At 65.2% G+C, this 21701-nt stretch overlaps 1 protein-coding gene across 1 annotated transcript in view; it reads left to right on the forward strand.

Annotated features, from left to right (window-relative positions):
- Positions 1-21701, forward strand: part of ZFPM1 (zinc finger protein, FOG family member 1) — a gene marked incomplete at its 3' end in the record, with an annotated part of 71728 nt that overhangs the window by 23204 nt on the left and 26823 nt on the right. The window contains exons 2-3 of the mRNA XM_034639046.1: positions 10771-10905; positions 13308-13430. Of these exons, the coding sequence (XP_034494937.1) occupies positions 10812-10905; positions 13308-13430 (217 nt within the window). The remainder of the gene's footprint in view (positions 1-10770; positions 10906-13307; positions 13431-21701) is intronic.

Below are 21701 nucleotides of genomic sequence, written 5' to 3' on the forward strand. Positions count from 1 at the left end.
TGGGAGTGGAGTAGGGTTGCTGGTTGGGACCTGGCCACACCCAGCAGGGAAAAGGCTAGCCCAGAGGCCCCGGCTTCTTCCTCCTGCAGGGCTTGGAGACCCCGACCCCGTCGGTGTGAGGGTCGGCCAGGCGTCCGTGTGCATGCTGCCGCTGGCCCACAGAGCATCAGGACAGCCTGGCCTGGACCAGGGGCCGTGGCGCCAGGGAGGGAATGCGTCCCAAGCCTGCAGCCTGGCAGGGCCCGGTCTGCGCAGGGGCGGCACTGCGCGGCCTAGTGCAGCCTGGAGAGCCAGCCCCGGGACGTGAGGGGTGGTCTGGAGCCGAGGAGGCCGGTCCGCGGCCCCTCCCCCAGATGGCAGGGAGGGTCATGTCCCGCCGGAGCCCGGGCCCCTTCCGGGAAGCCGTCTGCCTGCGTCCAGCTGACGCGCGGGCCCCGCGACGGCTCCATTAGCCCGGCCCCGCTCCCATCCATCAGCCTTATCGGCCCATCTGCGGAATCAGTGCGCAGCCCGCGGCGCCCTTCGGCGGGCGCTACTTCCCTGTCTCCGCCCCCGGACGGCCGCGCCCTCCTCCGCCCCCAGGCGTGCCGTGGTCTCTGCCCGGCCACGTGGTCCGCGCCCCGCCCAGGAGTGTCCGCGATCGGCGCAGGCTGCGGCAATCTCGGGTAATCTATCAGCGGCTATCTGGCCCATCGGAGGGCCGGGAGCGGCCAGGCCCAGAGATGGCGCCAACCCCGAGCGGTGATAAAGTCTCCGAGCGCAGCGGTGATGAATGCTGAGTGAGCGCAGGCCGCGGATAGGATGTGGACTTGGCAGCCCGCGGCTCCGGCTGAAACCAATCTGTCGCTATCAGGCAGGCCGGGCTTTCCCAGGCCGGGGGGGCCGGCCCACTGCCCTGGCCCCAGAGAGAGAGGGGCAGGCTTGACACAGGGGAGGATCCTGAGGGAGGCCAAGGAGGTGGCACCCAGCTGGGGGCTGCCTGGAGGAGTTGGCTGGCCAGGGTCGCCCACCTTGCTTCCCACGGTGTGAGAGTAAAACCCCGGCAGTGAGAGCCCTCTGCCTCTCACACACCCTTAGCTGCTCCCAGTTCTGGGACTTGGCCTGGGGCGTTCTCGTTCACAGTGTGAGCAGCGCCTCCCGTGAGAAGCCCTCGCTGCCCACCCCCAGACGGTCCTCCCTGCCGTGCCACATCCCGCACCGCTGTCCTTACGCATCATGGTGTCCGGGGAGTGTGTCCCGGCCCGGTCGGCACCCGCGTGCTCACAGCTGACCCGGCACGTGGCGGGCACGCAGGAGCCCAATGCAGGAAACCCCGGCGCTCCCGCGGAGGAGCGATGGTGGGAAGGTCTTCACCTCCCACAAAGCCCTCCCCCGCCCACCCGCACAGCACCTCCGCGGGGTTGGCAGCTCAGTCCCTGTGTGCCACATGCATAAACTAGGGACCGGGCAGGTCCCCTGGGCTGAGAGCCATGGGCCTCGGAGCCTGTGAGGCCTCCGTTCTGCCCTGCCCTGGATGCCCATGCCAGCCGAGGCCGCAGAGCGTTGATGGTGCACGTGGGGACTGCAGTGACTGTTCCCTGCCTGTTTGTCCCCCTCTGCGGAAACGGTTTCCCTACAGACTGGTGCTGATGAGGGTCCTGGTGGAACTTCATAAACTGTTGAGGGCTGTGCACACGTGGCCCGGGGATCAGAGCCGAGAGAGCCACAGCTCCTGCCAGGAGAGGGCCCCGGGTGCCAGCCCTTTCCCACCCCTGCGGCCCACAGCAGAGAGGCAGATGGCCGTGCCCACGTGGCAGGGAGGGGTGTGCCGGCCTGGGCCACGCAGTGCGGAGCTGGCAGATCCTGGGTCCTGGCCTTGGGGAACAGACAGTCGGGGGGGCCAGACAGCGGTCACACAGCAACCAGGCAGGGCGTTGATGGCGAAGGAATGAGAAAGGCAGGGAGGGCTTCTCTGAGCCACAGTGTAGCCACAGTGCTACAAAGCCAGGAAGGGAAACTGCGTCTTGGTGAGGGGAGCCACACAGACCTACGTCCGGACCCCCCCCAGCAGACCCCCACCTTTATAAACAGGGAGGGTGTGTGAGGGCTCAAAGGGAACGCAGGAAAGACCATGCGTAGGGCAGGGCTCAGGAAGGGGAGCAGGCAGGCCCCCTGTCTGCTCTCCTAGCTGGGAGACCTTGGGCACGTGTCTTTACCTCCCTGTGCCTGTTCCCCATCTGTGTGGCTCCGTCACCAGAACCAGGCCCGTTTCACCTGCCTGGCTGCCTGTGGGCCTTCCTGCCCCGAGAGGCCTCTGAGGGCTGTGTGTGCAGGGAGTGCCAGGCTTACCCAGGGCCCCCGCTGGGCCCCAGCCGTGGGGCTGGGGCAGTTAAGCCCCCCAAGTTCCGCCTGTCGGTTATGGGGCTGGCCACAGGAGGAAGTGGTGGTGGCTGGGGCCGGGATCTGGATGTGGGACCCCCCCGGGTGTCAGCACCCTGTCTACCTTCATCTCATATCTCCCAGCCTGGAGTCCCCACACCCCGGGCCCTAGGGACCCAGACTGGGCCGGCCTGGCCTGTATGCTGCCCATGGGGAGAGGGGGCACGTCCCAGCCCTCCAGCCCCAACAGGAGGGCTCAGACTCCAAGGCTCCCCCTGCCCGGGCCCTCCGCCTCCCCCGGCCCATGGTCCTTGGTACTCACTGAGGACCTACTGTGTGCCAGGCACTGCCCCAGGGCACGGCCAATGAGCAAGCTAATCAAGTGAACACCCTGTTGGCATATGGGCAGCGGTGGGGTCGGCACAGCCTGGCAGGGGTGGGAGCTCAGGCCAGGACGGCCCCTCCTGGAGCCACATGGGTGCTGGTGTGGGCCTCAGTGGGCCATGGCCCCAGTAAGGTTTGGCTTCCATGCTGGGCAAGATAGGGAGCCGAGCAGGGCAGGTGGAGGTGTGGGGAGGAGCGTGAGTCAGGAGACGGGTGTGTCGTTAGAATCCATGCTGAAGGCCCCAAAGGAAGGAGCTGGGGAAGCTGACTGGGCTGGTGCAGAGAGGGCGAGGCCTGGAACGGGGTGGGGGGGGCAGGGTGAGAGGTGCCCGAGGCCCGGGGAGGTGGTCCTCCCACTGCTCTTGGTTACAGTGGCCCCCAGGCCACACGGGGACACGGGACGTGTTTGTTGGCCCTTCCCCCTTCCCCTGCCTGCCGTCCACCCAGGAGAAGGTTTTATTTTGTCCTGAGACCGTACATGAGTTCTGGTCCTTGCCAGCCCTTCAGAGGGGGCGTGGGGAGGGGCGCTGGGAGGCGCCACACTTGCCTGGGTTCACGGGGGTGAAAGGAGGTGCATACTGTAAGGAGCCCCAGGTTCTGACCGGCTCCCGGAAAGCTTGGGGGATGAGCAGGGGCAGCTCCGAACCGGAGCGGCCCACATGGGCCCTGGTTGCACAGGACACGCCCGTCTTCCAGGAAACACGGCTTTGAAACCCGAACCTCCCTCAAAAGGATGAATCTTACCGTATGTGAGCTACGTCTCAATAAAATACTTCCAGTGTGTTCAGAGCTCAAGTAGGTCACACCACTCTTGTTCATCAGACTCGGCCTGTGACCTCGAGTGCGTGGGGCCCTGCTTGGCACCACTGCCTGCACGCCACGTTGTTTCTTGATTTGGAGGGCACCTCCTTGCCCGCGGCCAGCCCCCCAGAGTGTGTCATGACAGCGGCTGGCCATCCTCCTGCGGCCTGGCTTACCTTGGACAGCACCCAGCCCCCCAAGCGTGGCCTGAGTGCTTGCTGGCGTCGCCGAGGCCACGTGTGTCGGGGTCTGGCTCACAGACAGACAGCAGACCAGATGAATTGTCACTCAGCCCTGATGGGGACGGCCTGAGCCCCCAAGGCGGGAGTGGGGGGGGCACGCCTGAGAAGCAGGGGGTGTCGGAGCCAGATGTCTGGAAGAGGAGTGGTGAGCTTCCCGAGGCAGGTGCATGTGAACACCGTTAGACTGACCGTTGGTGGAGAAGTGGAGAGCCCAGCTGCCCGGGCCCCCCACCCCTGCCATCAGCGGCCCACTCAGGGAGTCGGGGGCAGAGCCAGCGTGGGAGGGCTCCTGGGCGCAGGTCCCTAGAGGTTCCGATGCCCGCTCTCCCCTCCGGGCCAGGGTGCCCGCGCTAATAAGCCAAGATGATCTCACCAACATCCTCTTGCGGTCACCCCACGCTGTCAGCGGGGACTGACCCTGGGTTGAAGAAGCCACTGTTGGGGCCACAGTGGGGGCCTGAGCCCCTCGAGGCCCTGGGGCAGGAGGGCAGCACCACCGACCGGCTTCCCTCCCCCCTGGGGAGAACAGAGCGCCTGCAGGTGCGCGGAAGGCTCCTGGGAGGCCCGGTCTGCGTGGGAAGATCGGGCTGAGGGGGCAGAGCGGGCAGCGTGGTGAAGGCCGCATGGCCGGCGGGGGCTGGCAGACGTGGGCCTCTTCAGGCCATGGTGGGGTATGGATCGGGGGTGAGGCGGACCCCTCCAGGAGAGCCAGGCTCTGTGCAGTGTCTGCACTGGGCCTCCCCAGAGCTCCAGCTCCCTCCCGGGGAGCCCCCACCCCTTTGGAGCTGTGAGATCCTAGGAGGCAGTGGGCCAGAACCCTGCCTCTGTTCTAAACATTAGGGAAGCCCATGACTCCATTAAGTGGACTCCTCCACACAGGCCTTCGTAGCTTCCACGGGGGGCCTAGAACCTGCCCCTCATCCCCCACGGTCACCTGTACCCACCCATTGCCCTCCACGCCCCCTCCATGCCCTGCACCCATTGGCGGCACAAGCCGATCTCACGGGCCCGGAACTGTCCGGGGCTGCCCTGCACGGGGCCCTGGGGCTCTGGGGTGGGGGACACCCTTGCTCTCCAGCGCCACATACACTTGCCCCCCACCCCCGCTCCTCCTGGGCTTGCCTCACCCCCAGCCCTGCTCAGCACCCCTTCTTCCAGCTTGCTTCTCTCTCTCCACCTCAGCCTGGGAATCAGCTCAGCTGCTTGTCAGGACTGTGAGGGAAGCGGAGGTCGCCGGGCCCCGAGGGCCTTGGCGGTGAGGGGGGCCGCAGGCTGGGGGTGCAGCTGACAGGCCGGTGCTGGGTGCCCGTGTGTCCTGTGCCTCAGTGTCCTTGTCCAGCAAACACCAGCTGGATGAGAGACCCTCAGCCCCGGGAGTCCTGCTTACCAGGGCCCAGGGAAGGGAGTGCTTTCACGGGAGGTCACGCTGCCTCCTGCCAACAGGTCGGGCTTAGACCCAGCCCTGTGTGCCGGGGGGACCCGGGCCCCTGGGCTGACTGGCCACGGCCCCCAGTCACCCAGAGCTCCCATTGCAGGGTCCCCTCATGGGGAGCAGAGCTGTCCCCACTGTGGCCTGAGCTGCCCCACCGCCCCCCGGTGGGAAAGCCTGAATCTGTTGCAGTTTTCCCTCTGTTATCAGGGCCTTATCTGGTCACCGTGTGCCACCCAGAGGCCAGGGTCTCTCTCCTGGCAGCACCGCGCCCCCACCCTGCTGGGCCCAGTGTCGCGGCCTGCCCACCGGCTGCCCAGGGCCAGCGAGACAGGAGGCCAAGGCCTTCTGCCAGCACTGACCCCCTGCCAGGCCTCAGCCCTGTTCACCAACCCTCCACCCCAGAAGGCAGGTGTGGCACCCCCTGGAGAGCTGAAACAGGAACAACAGTTGTAATAATAACCCGTCTGTGCTCAGCACCAGGGCACCACCTTGCTGAACCCTGACCCCAGCCCTGATTTCCATGAGGAAACCAGGCTCAGGGACGTGTGGCCTCCACACGGCCACCTGCCTCAGCCTCCTGCTGTGCCTTCTGCCCGGAATGTTTTCCATGGCCTGTCGCAGGCCATCCGCTGTCCCCTTCCAGACCTTCATCACTTGTCACTTCCTCCAGGAAGCCTTCCCTGACTGTCACCTGCCCCTCTCCTTCATGGCAATGGCCACACTTGTGTTTTTCTCTTTGCTTTCTTGTGGGGTATGTCCTGGTTGCTCTGGGGTCTCAGGGGCCTGGGGCAGAGTCTGGCCTTCAGTGGACCCAGGAAAAGATGGACAGGCTAACGAATGCGGGAGTCAAGGAAGGGCGAATGAGAGAACAGTGGTGGAGAATGAGGCCCAGGATGAGGGCTGCCAGCACTCCAGCGGGAGAGGCAGGGCCATGTGGCCCATCAGTGTCCGCCCTGCCCCCAAACCCAACCCTGACTCAGGAGGGGCTCTGGGGAGGTCCCTGGGCCTCTGTCTTCTCTGTAAATGGGGTGTAAGAAGGACCTTCCCAGAGAGGCGTAAGGGACCCACATAATGGGCGGGCACAGGGCGGGGCCTCAGGTAAGACTCACACTGCGGTCAGGCCCCAAATCCAGTGGGGGGCTCGAGGGAACTCTGCCCTGGTTCTTTCAAATATTGTTTCCAGTGGTCTTGGGGTGCAGGCACAGTCACCTCCACTACCCGTGCAGTCCGCGGGACTCCCTGCCCAGTGCTCGGAAACACCTGCACCAACTCCCAGCCCAATAGGCCCGCCTAGGGGTCGGAGTCTGGGGGGTTGTGTCCCCTCCACAGGGACCAGCTCCAGCTCTCTTAGAGCCGGTCATTCAAAGCCCCCCACCCCGGGCTGCCTCGCCATCTAAGCCAGGAGGGGCCGTTAGTTGTGCAGCTCGGGGACTCGGAAGGGAGCTGGGATCATCCCGCCGCACAGAGCCTGTCTCTGTAATTCAGTCTTAAAGCATGAAGAACGGGAGTTGATGAAATTCTGCTATCAGCGCCCAGCCAATATGCAAACTATCTCGTCCCCAATCAAATAGCTATTATGTTTTCATTTCCATTTCCACGTCCAGCTTAATGAGCAGGAGACGGATCGGTGCGGGGCGTCTGCTCGCCGTGATAACTGAGGGGCTCCGGGCAGCGGGGGCAGCGCAGCGACCGCCGTCATCACTGCGGACGCCCCCAGACAGGGTCCAGCCCTGGGCACCGGCCTCCCTGCCCTGCTGGGCCGTGCGGCCGGCGTCACCCTCGATCTGGGCATCTGGAGGGTGAAGGGAGGCACGGGGCCACCCTGGTGCAGAGGGGCTCTCTGCCTGAGCCAGAGTCTGCAAGGGTGGCGTGTCTGCCGAGGGTCCTGCCCTGCCCACCCCCACCACTGCTTCCTCACGGGGACCGTGGGCAAGTCACTTCACCTTGCTGGGCCTCAGTTTACTCGTCTACAAAGTGGGTGTGACCTCTGGGTGGTGCTGGGAGGAGATCGCCCATTATGACTGGCTCAGGGCCCGGCTGGCCCCCACCCACCCCTCTGCTATCCACACCGCCCCTACATTCTGGGCCCCCGGGCAGGGGTGGTTAAAGGAGAACATTGTAAAATGCTGAGCACAGGGCTGGTGTAGATAGGTGATGCTTGATAATGGCACGTGCGTGGGGGGGCAACCCCGCTCCCCAGGCCCTCTGCACAGCAGGTGGTGACGGCCAGTGATGTTTGGTGCGCACTTCCTACGAGTTTCACCCTGTGACGTAGGAGCTGTTGTGGTTTCTGAGCACAGAGAGGTAGAGTGACTTGCCCGAGGTCACACAGCCCAGGCCCCTGCGTTGCATGGATTGGCCTGGGCTAGCTACTGGGGTCTTTGCCAGAGAGTGGCCCCCAGGGGCCAGGCGGGGCTCACTCCTGGCACAGAGCAGCCAGGGAAGCAGCAGTGTCTCCCTGATGTGTGGCCAGTGGAGGAACCTTCCTCCCCAAGCCCCAGGCAGAGTGGGACCCGAGTGCCCCCCTAGGACCCCAGAGCGTCGCCGGGTGGGGTGACACGTGCTCGGGGTGCCGAGGCAGGCACAGTGCAGCCTTGGCTGTGACGCACCGCGCTTGTGGGCTTGGAGCGATTGGCTGGTGGGCGGCGGTCTCCAGCATTATCAGAGCGGCTTTAATTGTGCTGGAACCGAATTAGCGGCATTAGAATAAATTCCTGCAGCCCGGCAGCCTCTTTCTTCACGCTCCTCGTCACGCCTTTGTGCGGCGCAGGGGCCTTTGTTCTCCCATAAATGGACCCACCACCAGCTTGGGGCCTCCCTGGGTGGCTGAGGCCCACCTGAGCGGGGCCTGGACCGTCGGAGCTGCATCCCTGGGGTCAGGCAGGGGTGGGGAGGGGTGCGCCAGCTCTGCTCCGGCATCGCCGGCATGCTCTGATCCCTGCAGGCCCTGAGAGCAGGTCGCTTCGTACCCGTTCAGCAGAGCAGGCAACCGAGGCCCTGAGGTCCTGTGGCCGTTCAGCTACGAGCCGTCCCCTCGGAGCTCTAATGAGCCACACGGGGCACGAGCACATCTCAAAAGGGTTGGCACGTGGGCTGATCCCAGAGGCCTTTGTGCTGCCTGCCGAGGCTGGGATGGCTGCCACCCCCCTGGCCACCATGACCAGCGGTCCCTGCTCAGGACCAAGCCCGCAGGCGGGGCAGCTCGAGGCCAGCCTCCCCCGCAGCCTCTGCTTTCCTGCCCAGATACCTGCCAAGGGAGGTCACGGCAGGTGGAGCCTCCCACCCGTCCCAGGGGCACAAGTTGGACCAGTCTGGGCTGTGCCCAGTCCTCTTGGGAGCCTCGGCTGTCCATGTGGGAGCGCCCACAGGCAAGCACAAGTCTCGGCCTCGGGCTGGTGGTGCCGTCTCCGCCCGGCCCGGGGTAGTGAGCACCTGCCCGTCGCCCGTAATTATGGCTCTGGGGTGTCGGGGGAGTCCAGGCGGCTGCGGCCGGGGAAACAACCCTGCCTGGGACTCTCTATAGCTCCCCAGTGCCTCTGGGGTTAGGATCCGCTCCTCGCTCTGGCCGGTCCCCAGGCCGTCCGGAGCCGTGTTCCCAGCTGTCTGTGCCCTCTGAGCTCTGCTTCGCCCGCATTTGCCCCCCTCCCTCACAGCACTTATAATCTGCTGTTGTTTCCTGTTCGGGGCCGGCCTGTTGTTCTTTGACGGTCTCCCCAACGGGCCCGGGAGTCCCCCATGGAGCCCAGATGTCCCGGGCTCCACTGCATCCTGGAGCGTGTCCGCCCCAGATGTCGCCGGGAGGCAGGAAGTGCGTCCGCCCAGCCGGGGACACTCAGCTTGCCTCGCTCTAGCCGGCCGCCTGTGACCAGGGCTTCGAGCTGACAGGCAAACAGAAAACCAGCTTGCCCACCCCCCCGCCCCGTGGAATTTGCTAGATTGGGAGAGTCAGGCTGGACCCTCTTTTCTCACATTGTTTCTTCTGTCATAGTCTCCCTGGACCGCTGCCCTGAGCCAGCTCCTGTGGCCCGCGGGGGGACGCCGGGCAGTGGCACCAGGTTTCACCACTGGGGAAATAACAATGAAGGAGGGGAGTGAAGGGCACCAGGAAGAAGACTAGGTGTGTGGTGAGAAGCCCCTGAAACTGGGCAAATTTCATTCTCTGTCTGTGTTTTCTAGGGAGAAGGCACTGGCTTTCTCCAGATCCCCACAGGGGTCATGATGTACGAAAGGTCGCACAGGCATGAATCCCAGTCAGATCTCCATCTGCTGCCATTTACTTGCCTCCAGGGATGGGGAGCTCAGCCCCTGAGGGTGGCCCTTCCGTTCCGCATGCCTCTGTCCCTGATGCCATTGAGAGCAAGCACCGGTCTGCCCCATCCTGCACTCCTGACACAGGGGTTTGCTGATGTTGTCGTGACTTCCAGATGTTTCTTCTTGCTCAGCCTGGGCCCAGAAGAGCCCCCCACCCACTCCTGAGTGGGCTGAGCGGGGGTGGGGGGGGTCTGTGAGTCAGGACCCTGCCCCATGGCCACGCCCAGATGATGGGCATCATCTCCCTGATGATGGGGGATGGGGAGTGGGGGGGCGGGACAAGCGGCTAGGGGAGCAATTAGGGAAGGTGACAGCTGGGGCTCAGGGCCCAGGCTGAGACGGCCAGAAGGGGCCTGGGGAGGTTTGGAGAGCAGAATAAGGAGGGACACCTGCTCACCACTGTTCCCTCTGCCTGCCCCCCGGACACGGTGGTCTGACCGCAGGGACAGAGGGTGCTGCCCTGACCAGCGCGAGGGACGCCCTGGCTTCCCCCTCCCCCAGGAAGTCTCTGGGCTTCTCAGCCGCGAGGGGGCTCCGTGGTGCACCCCCATAAGAACCTCCCAGGGAAGGTGGGGATTGGAATCAGGTGCTGCAGGGCCAAGGCCCTCCCGTCCCAGAGGCTTGGCTGCCGACACCTGTGCCCTCCCTCACCTGCACCCCATCAGGCACGTATCCCGTAGCCACGTGTTCTGAGCACTTCCTGGGCACTGTACACGGGGCCCACCCTCACCACCTGAGTGTGGGGGCTTCTCGGAGGACCTGTTCTGGGCCTGGGAGAGATTTACGCTCCCATCTTAGGGGCTGTGGATGCACGCTGGGGCTCCGTGAACCCCCAGAGAGGGTTGGCGAAGGTGAGGCGAGGGCTGTGGTCCATGGAACCCCCGGAGCCCCCCTGAACCAGAAGAGGCCCTGTGGCTTCTCCCACAGCTTGGAACAGAGCGGAGGGGAGACCTGGGGAGGGGCCGGAACCACCCTCCTGGCCAGGGGGGCCCAGTGGGCCAGCAGAGGTCGCAGAGCTGGGGAGGTGGGGGTGGGGCAGCCGTGGTGACCCCAGGCCTTGGAACTGTCGCAGGGACTGAGGGTGATACCAGTGTGAGGTGTGCACAGGTCTTGGGGGGCACTGCTCATGGGCTCTGGCCCTGTGGGGGGCAGAGCCTGTGCCCCTCTGCCCGGGAGGGGGTCTGGAGGCCGGGGGCTGTCGCCCCACAGAGCCTCACGATTCCCTTCGGGCTGTGTCTGCAGGTTCCCTTGGAGACGTGGAGGCTACGGAAGAGGCTCAGGCCATGGACGCCAGCCTCCCAGAGCGGGAGGCCGGAGCACCGGAGCCCGAGCCCGAGGCCGCGGGAGAGCCCGAGCCCCTGAGCCCTTCCAGTCCAGGTGAGTCAGTGGTGGGTGCACGACAGGCCGGCGTCTCACACCTGTGCTGCCCCGCCCCTCCCCACGTCCTCTCCTGGGCAGCGCACGTTGAGCTTGCTGGTGTCCGTGGGCCAGCAGCTGGGCAGCTAAGGGCCAGGGCCCTGACCCCTGGGGGCCTGGAGGGGCGGGGGCAGGAGACATGTACGCCCCAGCATGAGGAGGGTCTTGGGAGTCCAGCCCCTTCTGACAGAGGGGCAGACAAAGGCCTCAATGGGGAAGGTCTAGCCCACACCTGGACAGGGAGTCCTAGGCCACTGAGTGACCCCGAGAAAGCCATGCCCTCTCCCAGCCTGTTTACCCTCTGTGGGATGGGACAGCGAGGCCTCGGCGCACATAGTCTCATCGCATTGCAGGGTATCCTGGTACAGCACTTGACCCCATTTTACAGATGCGGAAATGAGGCCCAGAGAGGTTAAGGGACTTGCCCATGGTCACGCAGCCTGTACACACCCAAGCAGTGATCCGACCTCGGGTCTGGATTCGGGTGGACTCCCCTTCGTACAAAGCCTGCTCCCCCCCCATCTCAGGCACCTGGAGCCTTTCTTTGGACCCTCTTGGTGGCAGTTTTGGGGTTAGGGTTGGTGTTGGGGGGAGACCCAGGGGTGAATCAACCTGACGCCGGAAGCCTGCTCTGGCCAGGTCCCCAGCAGGCTTCAAGGCGAGGGCAGTTTCTCTAGCTGGCCATACCCCAAACACCCCCAGGAAGAGAGCCCTCCCTGAGATGGGGGCGTGGGGGCAGGTCAGCAGCCTCACCCGTTTTCCTGAGGCGGAAACTTGACTTGGGGGATTAGTGGGGGCTCTGGTCTGCCTGCTCTGAGCCTGACTCACCTCTCCCGGCCTCCCCTCTGCTGGCCATGGCTGGGGGGGTCTTACCCCCATTCAGGGCTGGGACGCTTTTTGCACACACGGGCTGAGTGACCCCCCAGGCCCTAGTCTGATGGGGGATATGTAGCCCTAAAGCGGACCGTTTCAAAAGGCAGTGAGTGGGTGGCATGACCGGGTGAAGGAGAGATGGGGTGGGGGTGACACAGCAGAGACCGGAAAGGTGCACAGAGAAGGGCGCACCTGCCAGTGCAGAGGCCCGAGGGGACTGGCCAGTGGGCAGCAGAGATCCCAGGCCGACCGTGCTCCCTGTGGACCCCCTGCCCCCCAGCGTTTCCCAGTCTTCGAGCACCTGTGCCCCGCCCCCTGGGATGACCACAGGCCAGGAGCCCAGCAAGCCTTGTCCTCTGAGACCGGCTCGCCCCTGTGTCCCTTTCCGCGGTGGCAGGCTCATCGGGAGTGGGGCTCCCCTCCCCCCAGCTCACCCAGGGACAGTGGCCCGGGAGCCGCTTCGAGTTTATTACTATGATCTCTGCCGCCGGCCTCGTCATCGCGGCTAGCGGAGCAGCCCGCTGTCCCCTGGCCCTTCCGCAGCCTCAGTCACTGCATCTGTGTCTGGGCGGCCAGGGCTGCGGGAGTGAGCGAGGGCCCCCTTATCGCCACCGCCATCACCGCTGCTGTTAGGTGCTGGGTGCTACCGGGGGCGCCCTGATCTGCCAAAGGGCAAGTGGCTGTTGCTGGCGGACTTTGACCCGGTGGTTTTCCAGGGGAGCTGGGCCCCTTATCTGATCTGCTCGCTGGGGCTGCGCAGGGTGGGGGCGGGGCCGGGGAAGGAGCTGGAAAAAACAGCCGGGGTTGCACCTGGCACAGGCCGTGGCGATAACGCAGCGATGGGCCAGATAAGCCCGCGGGAGCAGTATCTGCCTCTCGGGCGGGCCCAGCACAGCTCCCGCGCGATGGCTGGAGCTCAGATGCCAGCCACGTTGATTTATAGCCAAAAATAATAGGACTTTTATACTGTGTGATTGATTTATTTGATGTTAATCACAGCCCTTATCTCGGGTATTAATAATCTGCTGGGTGCGTGACGTCACCAAGGGGGGGCTTTTATGGGCGCTCATCGATTGGGGGCTGCGGTAGTTATCAGGCTCGGCAGGGAAGGCAAATATGCCCTTTGGGCTGGAATTGGGTGCAGGGCCTGGCTCGAGGGGCCCCCAGCTGCTGGCGGAGGAGACCAGGGAGCCAGGGCCTGCATGTGTGCCCGCTGGCCTGGGTGTGCCTTTTAGGCCACCTTACCCTCTAATTATTAACTGCAGCTGGAATAGCAATTATTGCTGCAATTAATGAGGGGATGAGAGGTTTTAAAGGCCAAGGAGAAAATTGAGGTACCTGTCCCCCCGTTAGAGCAAACCTGGGTGTGGGGTGACCTTGGGCACGTGCTCACCCACTTGGGCCTCAGTTTCCCTCCCGGCCGCAGGGCGAGGTGGGGAGGTGGGAGAATCGGCGCCAGGCGGGGCCTGATGGTGTTTTCTTGTCTGCAGACGCTAATCCCCCACCCCCACCATCGCCACTGCCCCCCACGCCCGCAGGAGGCCCCCAGGAGATGGAGGGGCAGAAGCCAGAGACACGGCTGGAGGAGTCCGGCGTCTCGTGGAGTGGGCCAGGTAAACCACACCTGCGGTCGTCGGGGTCTGGCAGCCCAGCCTTCTGAAAGTCCAGGAGCCTGCTGTCCTGGCGGCTTGTGTGGGACGGGCCCCACCTCCCGGCCAGGGAGGCCATGGCGACCCTCTGGGCCAGGGCCTGTGCCGGTTCCCAAGTCCAGCCGGCCCGTGGGGCCGACAGGCCCCGGGGGCCCCTGGGAGGCCTTCCCCTCTGGCTGGGGAAGAGCGGCAGGTGGGGAGGGCAGGGAGAGGTATCGTAGGAGTGCGTCAGGAGGCCCGCCCCCTCCTCGGACTGGGGCTTCAGGCCTGTGTGGGTGGCTGCAGCCACGTGCGAGGCAGGCTGGAGCGTAGGGCACGGCTTTGAAGTGGTTTCCTGCCACCCGTCTCCCCGACCACCAGTTTGCAACCAAAATTCTGGCTTCGGAGGTCCTTCCAGAGGTGTTCTCCACGTGCTTGTATCCACTGTGCCTAGAAGGGAACCTGGGCATGTTCCATTCTTCGTAATTCTGGGGAACGTGGGGTGGCATGGGGGAGGGGTTCTGGGGCTGCGTCTCTGGGCACAGGCATGGCTTGTCCTCAGGACAGGGGTGAGGGTGAGCGGGGACCCACCTGGGGCAGACACATGTGGGTGCAGGGAACGTTCACTGAGTACCTGCCATGTACCAGACAGACAGCCGTGAGCAGCTGGTCCTCGGGGCGTGCGCGTGCAGGGGTGACGCGAGCGAGGCTCGGGCCATGGAGAGGGGCACGCAGGTAGGGCCTTGCCTTGTTGTGGGGTCAGGGAGGGCTTTGCCAGGGCAGAGGGGACCCCTGTTCCTCCTCTCGGGGCCCCGGGAAGGAAGGGTTGGCCTGGCGCTCAAGCCAGGACAGTGACCCCACCAACTCTCACCAACACCCCAACCTGAAGGGGCCATGGTGTTGCCTAGGAGCCGAGCGTGCTGGGGGTCCCCTCTGCTGCCCCCCAGCACAGCAAGCCTGCTGCCCTTCAAAACAGACTGGGTTTATTTCCCTCAGCCATTACCCCCCATCTTGGGGTCCCATTGATGGCAGAGGGGAGGCCCTCAGGTGTCCTGGCAGATAGGTGGCACCCATGTGCCTGTCCCCACCAAGGAGCAGCTGGCCGGGGCGGGGGGGTGCCCAAAGGGCCATGTGTCCGTGAGGCCCTCAGGGCCTTCCCTGACTAGGCCCTGCTAAGCCGCATGCCCACCTACTGGGTTCTCAGGTCTGTAATGGGGCCTTTCCACACATAGGACGGTGCTGTGAGGGCTGGGCAGGGACCCTGTGGTCAGACTACGCTCCCTGCCTCAGTTTCCCCAGCTGCAGATGAGGCAACAAGGAGGCCCACAGAAAAGCCAGATCAGCGGTGCCGTGGGCCCTGTGATCCCTCACATTCCAGTCTTTATCAGGAAACTTCCTGCTACGGTGGGGGGAGCAGGGACCACCCACGTGCCTGATGGGCCCTAACTGGCCGCTGGGCTGGCCATGGGCTGAGGCCACAGCCGCCAGGGAGAGCAGCCATGGGGAGGAAAGTACCAGGCAGCCCCCACACCAGCCTCTGAGACGGGCACAGCGTGACAGTGGGACTTGTCCAAGGTCACCCACCTGGGTGAGTAGGGTGCAGAGCAGGGTGCAGGCCTGGCCCTTGAGGGTGCAGACCCTCAAGGTTCTGGGGGTGCAGGCCTGGCTCTGGGGTACGGACCTGGCTCTGGGGGTGCAGACCTGGCTCTCAGGGTGCAGGCCTGGCTCTGGGGTACGGACCCGGCTCCGGGGAATACAGACCCGGCTCCGGGGAATACAGACCCAGCTCCAGGGCACAGACCCGGCTTGGGGGGTGCAGGCCCGGCTCCGGAGCAGGGCTGTGCTGTGTCAATGACAGCTTTAGTTACCACCCCACTGGGCCCCACCCCCCCTTCAGTGTTAGAATCCTCACCCCCATTTTATAGATGGAGGCGCAGAGGCCCCGAGAGGCTGGAAGCTGACCCCGGGGTGGGGGGTTGGCCCTGGGGTGGCTGTGGTTTAGGGCTGGGGTGCAACCTCTGGGGCCGGGGGCTCCCTGTCAGCCTCTGCAGATAGGAATTTCTGTGCAGTGGACAGCGATGGGCCGATAAGCCGCCGCTGGCCAACCGCCGTGGTGCCTGCCCCCTATCAGACCCCGGACAGGCGGGGCTTATCGTCCGCCAGGGAAGCCAGAGAGGCCCAATGCGCCCTTATCTCTGAGGGGCCGCCCGTGCCAGCGATGGGGCAGCAGGGCTTTGCCAGGGCCTGGCCGGGCCGGCATCCCTGAGGGCAGCGCCCAGACCAGTGACCTATGGGAGGGGGCGTGCCGCCGTGGCCTTTGCCCACAAGCCCTGCCCCCCTCCCCTTCTCTGACCCCTGAGCCCCTCTGCCGGTCCTGGACAAGCTTCTGTCCCTCCCTGTGTTTCTGAGTCTATGTCTTGCTTCTGGCTGGAAAAAGGTGCTGGCCCCACCACCTGGCTTGGGGACCGGGCTTGTGAGGCCAGCCTGGGGACACCAGCTGACGTTCTCCTCTGGCATGAAGGGGCCAACTTGGACCCCAGTGCACCTTGCACTGTCTGGCTTTGGGGGAGTGCCTGGGCCCCAAGCGTCCGGTTCCCACCTGGCCTGCGTGAGGCGGGGCCCGGTCACCTCCCAGAGCCCACAGTCGGGGCTCCGCGTGCACCTGGCACTGCTCACTCTGCCCGCCCCACCTCCCCTCTCTGGCTGCGACCCGCCGGCCGGGCTCATGGGGTTCTCGTGGACCCCCTTCGCCCCCGGTGGGACCCACCACCCAGGGAGGCCCAGGAACCGGTGACCGCGGCCCAGCAGAGACCGGGCCTCAGGGCCTCTCTGCTGCAGTGGAGCGCGTGCAGGGGGGCTGCCCCTCCTGTGGTCAAGGCCCGGCGCAGATGGCCGCGAGCACCCCAGGAGGTCTCCGCGCTGGAGCTAGGGGGAGTGGCGAGCGGTGGCTTCACGGGGGCCTGCGGAGCGGTCATCCCCATGGCACGCAGAGGGCGAGCCACAGCGTCTTCCGCCCACCCAGGAAGCCAGGGTTCCTCTGGGAAGTGTAGTGTAGGTGGGGTTCCTGGGAAGAAGCCACTCTCAGCCAGAAAGGCACTGCACCCCTCAGCCAGCCCAGCCACGTGGCCTCTAGTCAGGGAAGGGCCACCTTTCGCTTCCCTGTCCACAGTGTGGTCTCGTCCCCCTCAGACGCTCTCTCCTGCCCTGGGCACGAGAAGCCCCCACTGCCCCTGGCGTCGGTGGGGCCAGGCGGGGTTGGGGACCCAGCTCTGAGCTGGCACTGTCCCCTCTGTCCTCTGAGCAGCAGGACAGCCGCCCACCTCGGGAAGGTGAGGGCCGGTGCGAGTCCATACCCGGTGTTAGATGGATACCCCAGACCCTCGTGAGTTGGTGTGCTAGGATATGTCTGTGCTGTGAGCTCATACCATGCCAGCAAGCGAACCATGGAGTGTGTGGGAAAGGGAGGAGATCCTGGAGGACAGGGAGTCCCTCACACGGGCCCCACAGGTCAAGGAGCTCCTCTGTCACAAGTGGACAGTCAATGTAAAGGCTCGGGGTTGCGATCAAGGCCCCGCCAGGAGGCCCTGGGGCCTGAGCAGGGTGCAGGGGAGAGGTGGGGTCTGGTCCCCGGTCTGTAGAGAGGGGGTTACAGCCTACGGTGAGGAAGGCTCCCACTGGGGCTTGGGGAGAGGGGGATGCTGGGCTGGGGGCTTTGAAGGGAAAGGGGGTGGGTGTCAGGAAGGGAGAGAGCTCAGTGTTTTTATCTTTGAAATGACCTTGTTCGCTGGAGGGGCTGGCTGTTTAAAATTCTGACATGCAAATGGCTGAAAGCTATAATCTGTAATCTGAAAGCATGTCTGGGGGGCAGCTGGCCAGGAGCTCTCCGCCTGTGAGGGGTCAGCCCCCCATCCATGCCCCCCCAGCCCTCCTGCCATCATCCCATTTCCTGCCCCCTCTGTCCCCACTTAACATCTAGAAAAACCAAGTCAGGCAGGCAGGAGCCACTGTTAAGACTGAGAGCCTCTAGGGTCCCATCCTGAGTGGGGGTCCTGGGCCTGTCACCCACCTCCTGGCCCGCATCAGAGCCTCTGTCCCATGGCAGTCAGCGTGCCCTCGGCCTGCCTGACCAGGTCATGGGGAACTAGATGAAGGGAACAGGTGTGCGGAGTCCCGGGGGTTCCGGGAGCCTCCCCTGCAACCAGCCTCGTGGTGTGGGGTCCCCTCCCTCTGCCCCTCTGGGAGCCAAGGTCCAGACGCCCCAGCTGGGAGCAGCGTGCATCCGCTGCTGAGTGCAGGGCTGTCCACTGCGGGTGCCACATGCCAGGTGGGGAGCAGGGAAGTGAACCTGGGAGGCCCACCGGGGCTCCCCGTCAGCTCCGGGGACATCAAGTGGCTGTGAAGAAGGAAGGGGGTGGTCAGAGCCACAATTGGTGGCTAGGCCTGTGGCCTGGCTTTGTGATCAGAGCCCCAAGACTGGGGTCCCTCTCACCCACAAGTGCCTTGGAGCCTGGAACTCTTTCCTGGAGACCACTGTTAATGAAACAAAAGCTGATGGGTCAGCATCAGGGGTTTCCTCGTTTGTCCCTATCTTAGGCTCTGGAGGCAGAGACGGGAAGGCTGGCCATGTTTTCATGGCCTGCAGGTCAGCAGAGGCCTCCCCAAGCTGAGGCCTAAAGGACCAGCTGAAGTGGGGTGAGGGTACCCAGGCATTGAGCTGGCATGTGCAAAGGCCCTGAGGTTTGAGCACCGTGGGTGTCGCTGGAGCATGAGATAGGCTGGACGCAGATGGGTCAGGGTTTGGGCTCAGTGCAGGGAGTATAGACGCCTCTAGTGCCTTGGCTATAAAGTGAGGGACTGGAGGGTTTGAAGTGAGGTGTTCGGGTCACCGCCGTGCAGCAGCTGGGTTGAATGAGCACCCCAGGGAGCATGGTGTGTGAGGGGCCAGAGGAGGCACCGGAGCCTGACCCCCCCCCCACCCGTGGGGTCCTGGGGAGACTGCTGGAATCTTCGCCCCTGCAGTGAGCAAGGGTGTTGGGCTGGCTGTCTGGGCCATGCTCGGCTGACTAATCTCACTGCTGGAGTTTCTAGGCAAACCTCAAGGTTTGTTATCGGGCAGCAGGCGGTCGGGCTGCCGAGGCAGGACGGCCTGTCCTGATGGACAGCCTGGGAGATGGACCGATACGGCCCGGCCGCGCGTCCCCTCCCACTGGCTCGGCGTGTGTGGGTGGGAAAAATCATTTCAGTTCTTTTGCGTTATCGTGGGGCCTGGCACTGCGGCCCGATAGGCCTATTTGTCTTAGATTAACAGATGGGGGAGGGCGGAGGGAGAGGGTGATGGTGGATGGCAAGGGTCAGCCTGGGGTCAGCTCTGGAGACCAGACCCAGTGGCTGGGTCAGGAGCCATGTCATCTGGATGTCCCCGGGAAGGGAGTCCACGCTGTGTGGCCCCCAGAGGACGTGTGCCCCGAGACCCACGCAGCAGGCCCTCTGCCCATCCTGAGCCCCCCCGTTTTACAGCCGAGCAGACTGAGGCTCCAGGAGATGGGGGGGGCAGTCCCCGGGGCGGGGGTGGTGCGCGTCCCTGCCATCAGCCAGCCTTCCTTCCTGCCCGGGTGTTTACTGAGCACCTGCTGGGGACCAGGCACGCCGCAGCGGGTGGCCACAGTGGGCCGTGGTCCCCCGCTTCGAGGTGTGTTGTGGGGGCAACACAGTCCAAAGAACCCGAAGAGCATGGTGTCTGCGGCCCAGGAAGAGGGGGAGGTCGTTTGTTCACTCCACAAACACTTGGATGTTACACACCCGCCTGGGGCTGGCAGTGTCCAGGTGGCCGGGGGGCTGATGTCCGAGTCCAGGAGACAGAGACGACGTAATACAGAAGCAATACTGTCACATGTCCGAGGCATAAAGACGGGGAGCGATGCCTCGCCGAGCCCACATGGCGCCCAGACCGGGATGGGGAGGCGAACCACTGCCCTGGGAACAGTGCACCGGGTGGAGGGCACAGCAGAGGCGGGAGCCCTGAGGCCGGAGCACGCCCCGCTGCCGCTGGGGTGACTGCAGGGTGAGCAGGGAGGAGGCAAGCTCAGAGCAAGGGGGCTGCCTCGCATACGTGGTTGTCCTGGAAACAGAGTTCGGCCGGCATGGGCTTCCACCAGCGCAGGCTCAGGGTGGCTGGTCGTCGACGGACCCCTCGGCTGCCTACTGCGCCCGGCCCCAAGCTCTTTCCACGACATCAGTCCCTGGGCCAGGGCTACGGTGGGGGCCATGGATGAGCCTGTGGCCTGTCCTCCGTGGCTGGCCTGGCCCACACAGATGCCCCCTCTTGCACTACCCAGTGGGCACTGGGGGCCAGGCCACGCACAGCACCCCAGAAAGGCCATGTGCAGAGGGCGTCTGCACTCGCCTTCCCTGCCCCTCTCCGGTGGGGACCCTCAAGGCGTGGAGCTGGCCGTGGCTTCCCCCGTGGCTGGGCTGCGGACCCCTTGACCCCGGGCAGCCCCTCCCTGCGGTTAGTGGCTCTTTACTGCGGAGGCGCCACCCACCTGGTGCCCAGATGAGCCCTTGGCTGCTTCTGTCTTCCAGTTCCATCCCCAGCAAAGACGCGTGGGCCGCAGGTCCCCCAGGGCGCAGACCCGGGAGAGGAGTGGGCGTTAGCAAGGCTTAGAGACCGCCGTCCTGCGTCAGAGCTCGTCCCCATTCGCGCCCTAGCTGGTGCTTCTGTTTATTGAGCACCTGCTGTGTACCAGCCACTGTGATAGACACTGAACAAACAGCCCGGCCACTCCCCTCCTGGAGCCACAGCCCGTGGCCGAGACAGCAGTGAGGGACTGGACACGGAGCCAGGGATGCAGACTGAGGAGAGCAGGGGAGTGGGGTGGGGGGGATGTGTGCATGGGGCAGATGTGCACAGACCGCGCGCGGCTGGGGGAGCAGGCTGCAGACACGCTCGGTGACCCGCCCCATAGAGCCTAGTCCAACAAAGGCCCTGTACTGGGACTGCAGGGGAGGGAGGCCTGGGGGCCGGGGCTTACCCTTGTGTGTGGGGGGACTGTAGGGCTTCGAGGGTGGACTTGGGGGACCCGTGAGAAAGCCGATGGAAATTCGGCAACAGATGCCATGCTCCCCGTTTCACAGATGTGGAAACTGAGGCTGTCCCAGTGCACCTCCGGGCACTTGACTGGGGACTGAGCCCACAGCCCTACCTCCTGGGGAGTGGCCCCCGCCCAGCCCCATCACACGCGGTCCTCGGGGGCTCCCCCAACCCCTCGCAGGGTGTAGACGCTGCCTGGCAGAGGGCAGGTAGGCAGCACAGTGGTCGGCAGGGAGCATGGCTGGGACCTGAGTCCTCTGCCGCCTGGCAGCGGGTGGGGGCCCAGGCCTGGCCGCCTGCCCTGTGCTGCCCGCTGACCTCACCGGCCTTCCGGGAGTGGCTATCTGTGGCCAGGGTGGCCTATCTCGGCCGCGGGCGCTAATCGAGCCGGCTTCCTCCTCCGCCCTCCCACCCGGCTTCCTGCCCCAGCCAGACCGCCCCCTGGCCCCGGGCCTGTCTGAGAGGCCGCCTCGGCCCTGCCAGCATGTTCCAAATGTCCGCGCGGGTCTGGGTGTGCCTGCCCACACCTGGGGGGCCCCTTCCAGAGGTTTTCCTCCTTGTCCTCCTCCTAGGCCCAAACCCAGACTCTCCCCAGCCTAGCTGTGTGGCCTGGGGTGCATCAGCTCAGCCTGTGGCCTCCGCGGTGAGCTGACCACAGACGTGCACCTGGGAGACACCAGGGCCAGTGCCTGACGCTTCCCACTCCCCCCACGGCTACCACCACGGCTGTCACCCCAGCAGGGCTCCCTTCCCCAGACCAGCATTTGTCCTTCCCCTTGGCCACCAGGACTCCCCTTGCTGATGTCGCTGTCCGCCTCACTGGCCCTCTCCTGTTCTCCCTGGTCAGCGGGGCCCCAGAGATGGCCTCCAGCTGTCCCCTCTCGCTGGGCACCTCGGGCCCACTGTGCCCTTCCGTGGGCTCGGGCAGCTCCTCTGGGATGGACACGGGCCGCGTGGGCTGTCTGGAGGTGTGAGGAGGGCTGGGGCGGGCCTGGACGGGAGGGGCCTGGGCAGGGCAAGCAGCAGGAGGGCTGCAGGGTGAAGCGGCCCCTGGGCACCATGCGGGCTGTCCACGCGACCATGCGGCCTCTGCCGGCCGTGCCCGGGTGTCCATCATGCCACCGCCTCCGCTGCCCCAAGACAAGGGTGAGGCAGCGCTGCCCTGC

The sequence above is a fragment of the Ailuropoda melanoleuca genome, chromosome 12, assembly GCF_002007445.2.
Source record: "Ailuropoda melanoleuca isolate Jingjing chromosome 12, ASM200744v2, whole genome shotgun sequence".
Classification (NCBI taxonomy): domain Eukaryota; kingdom Metazoa; phylum Chordata; class Mammalia; order Carnivora; family Ursidae; genus Ailuropoda; species Ailuropoda melanoleuca.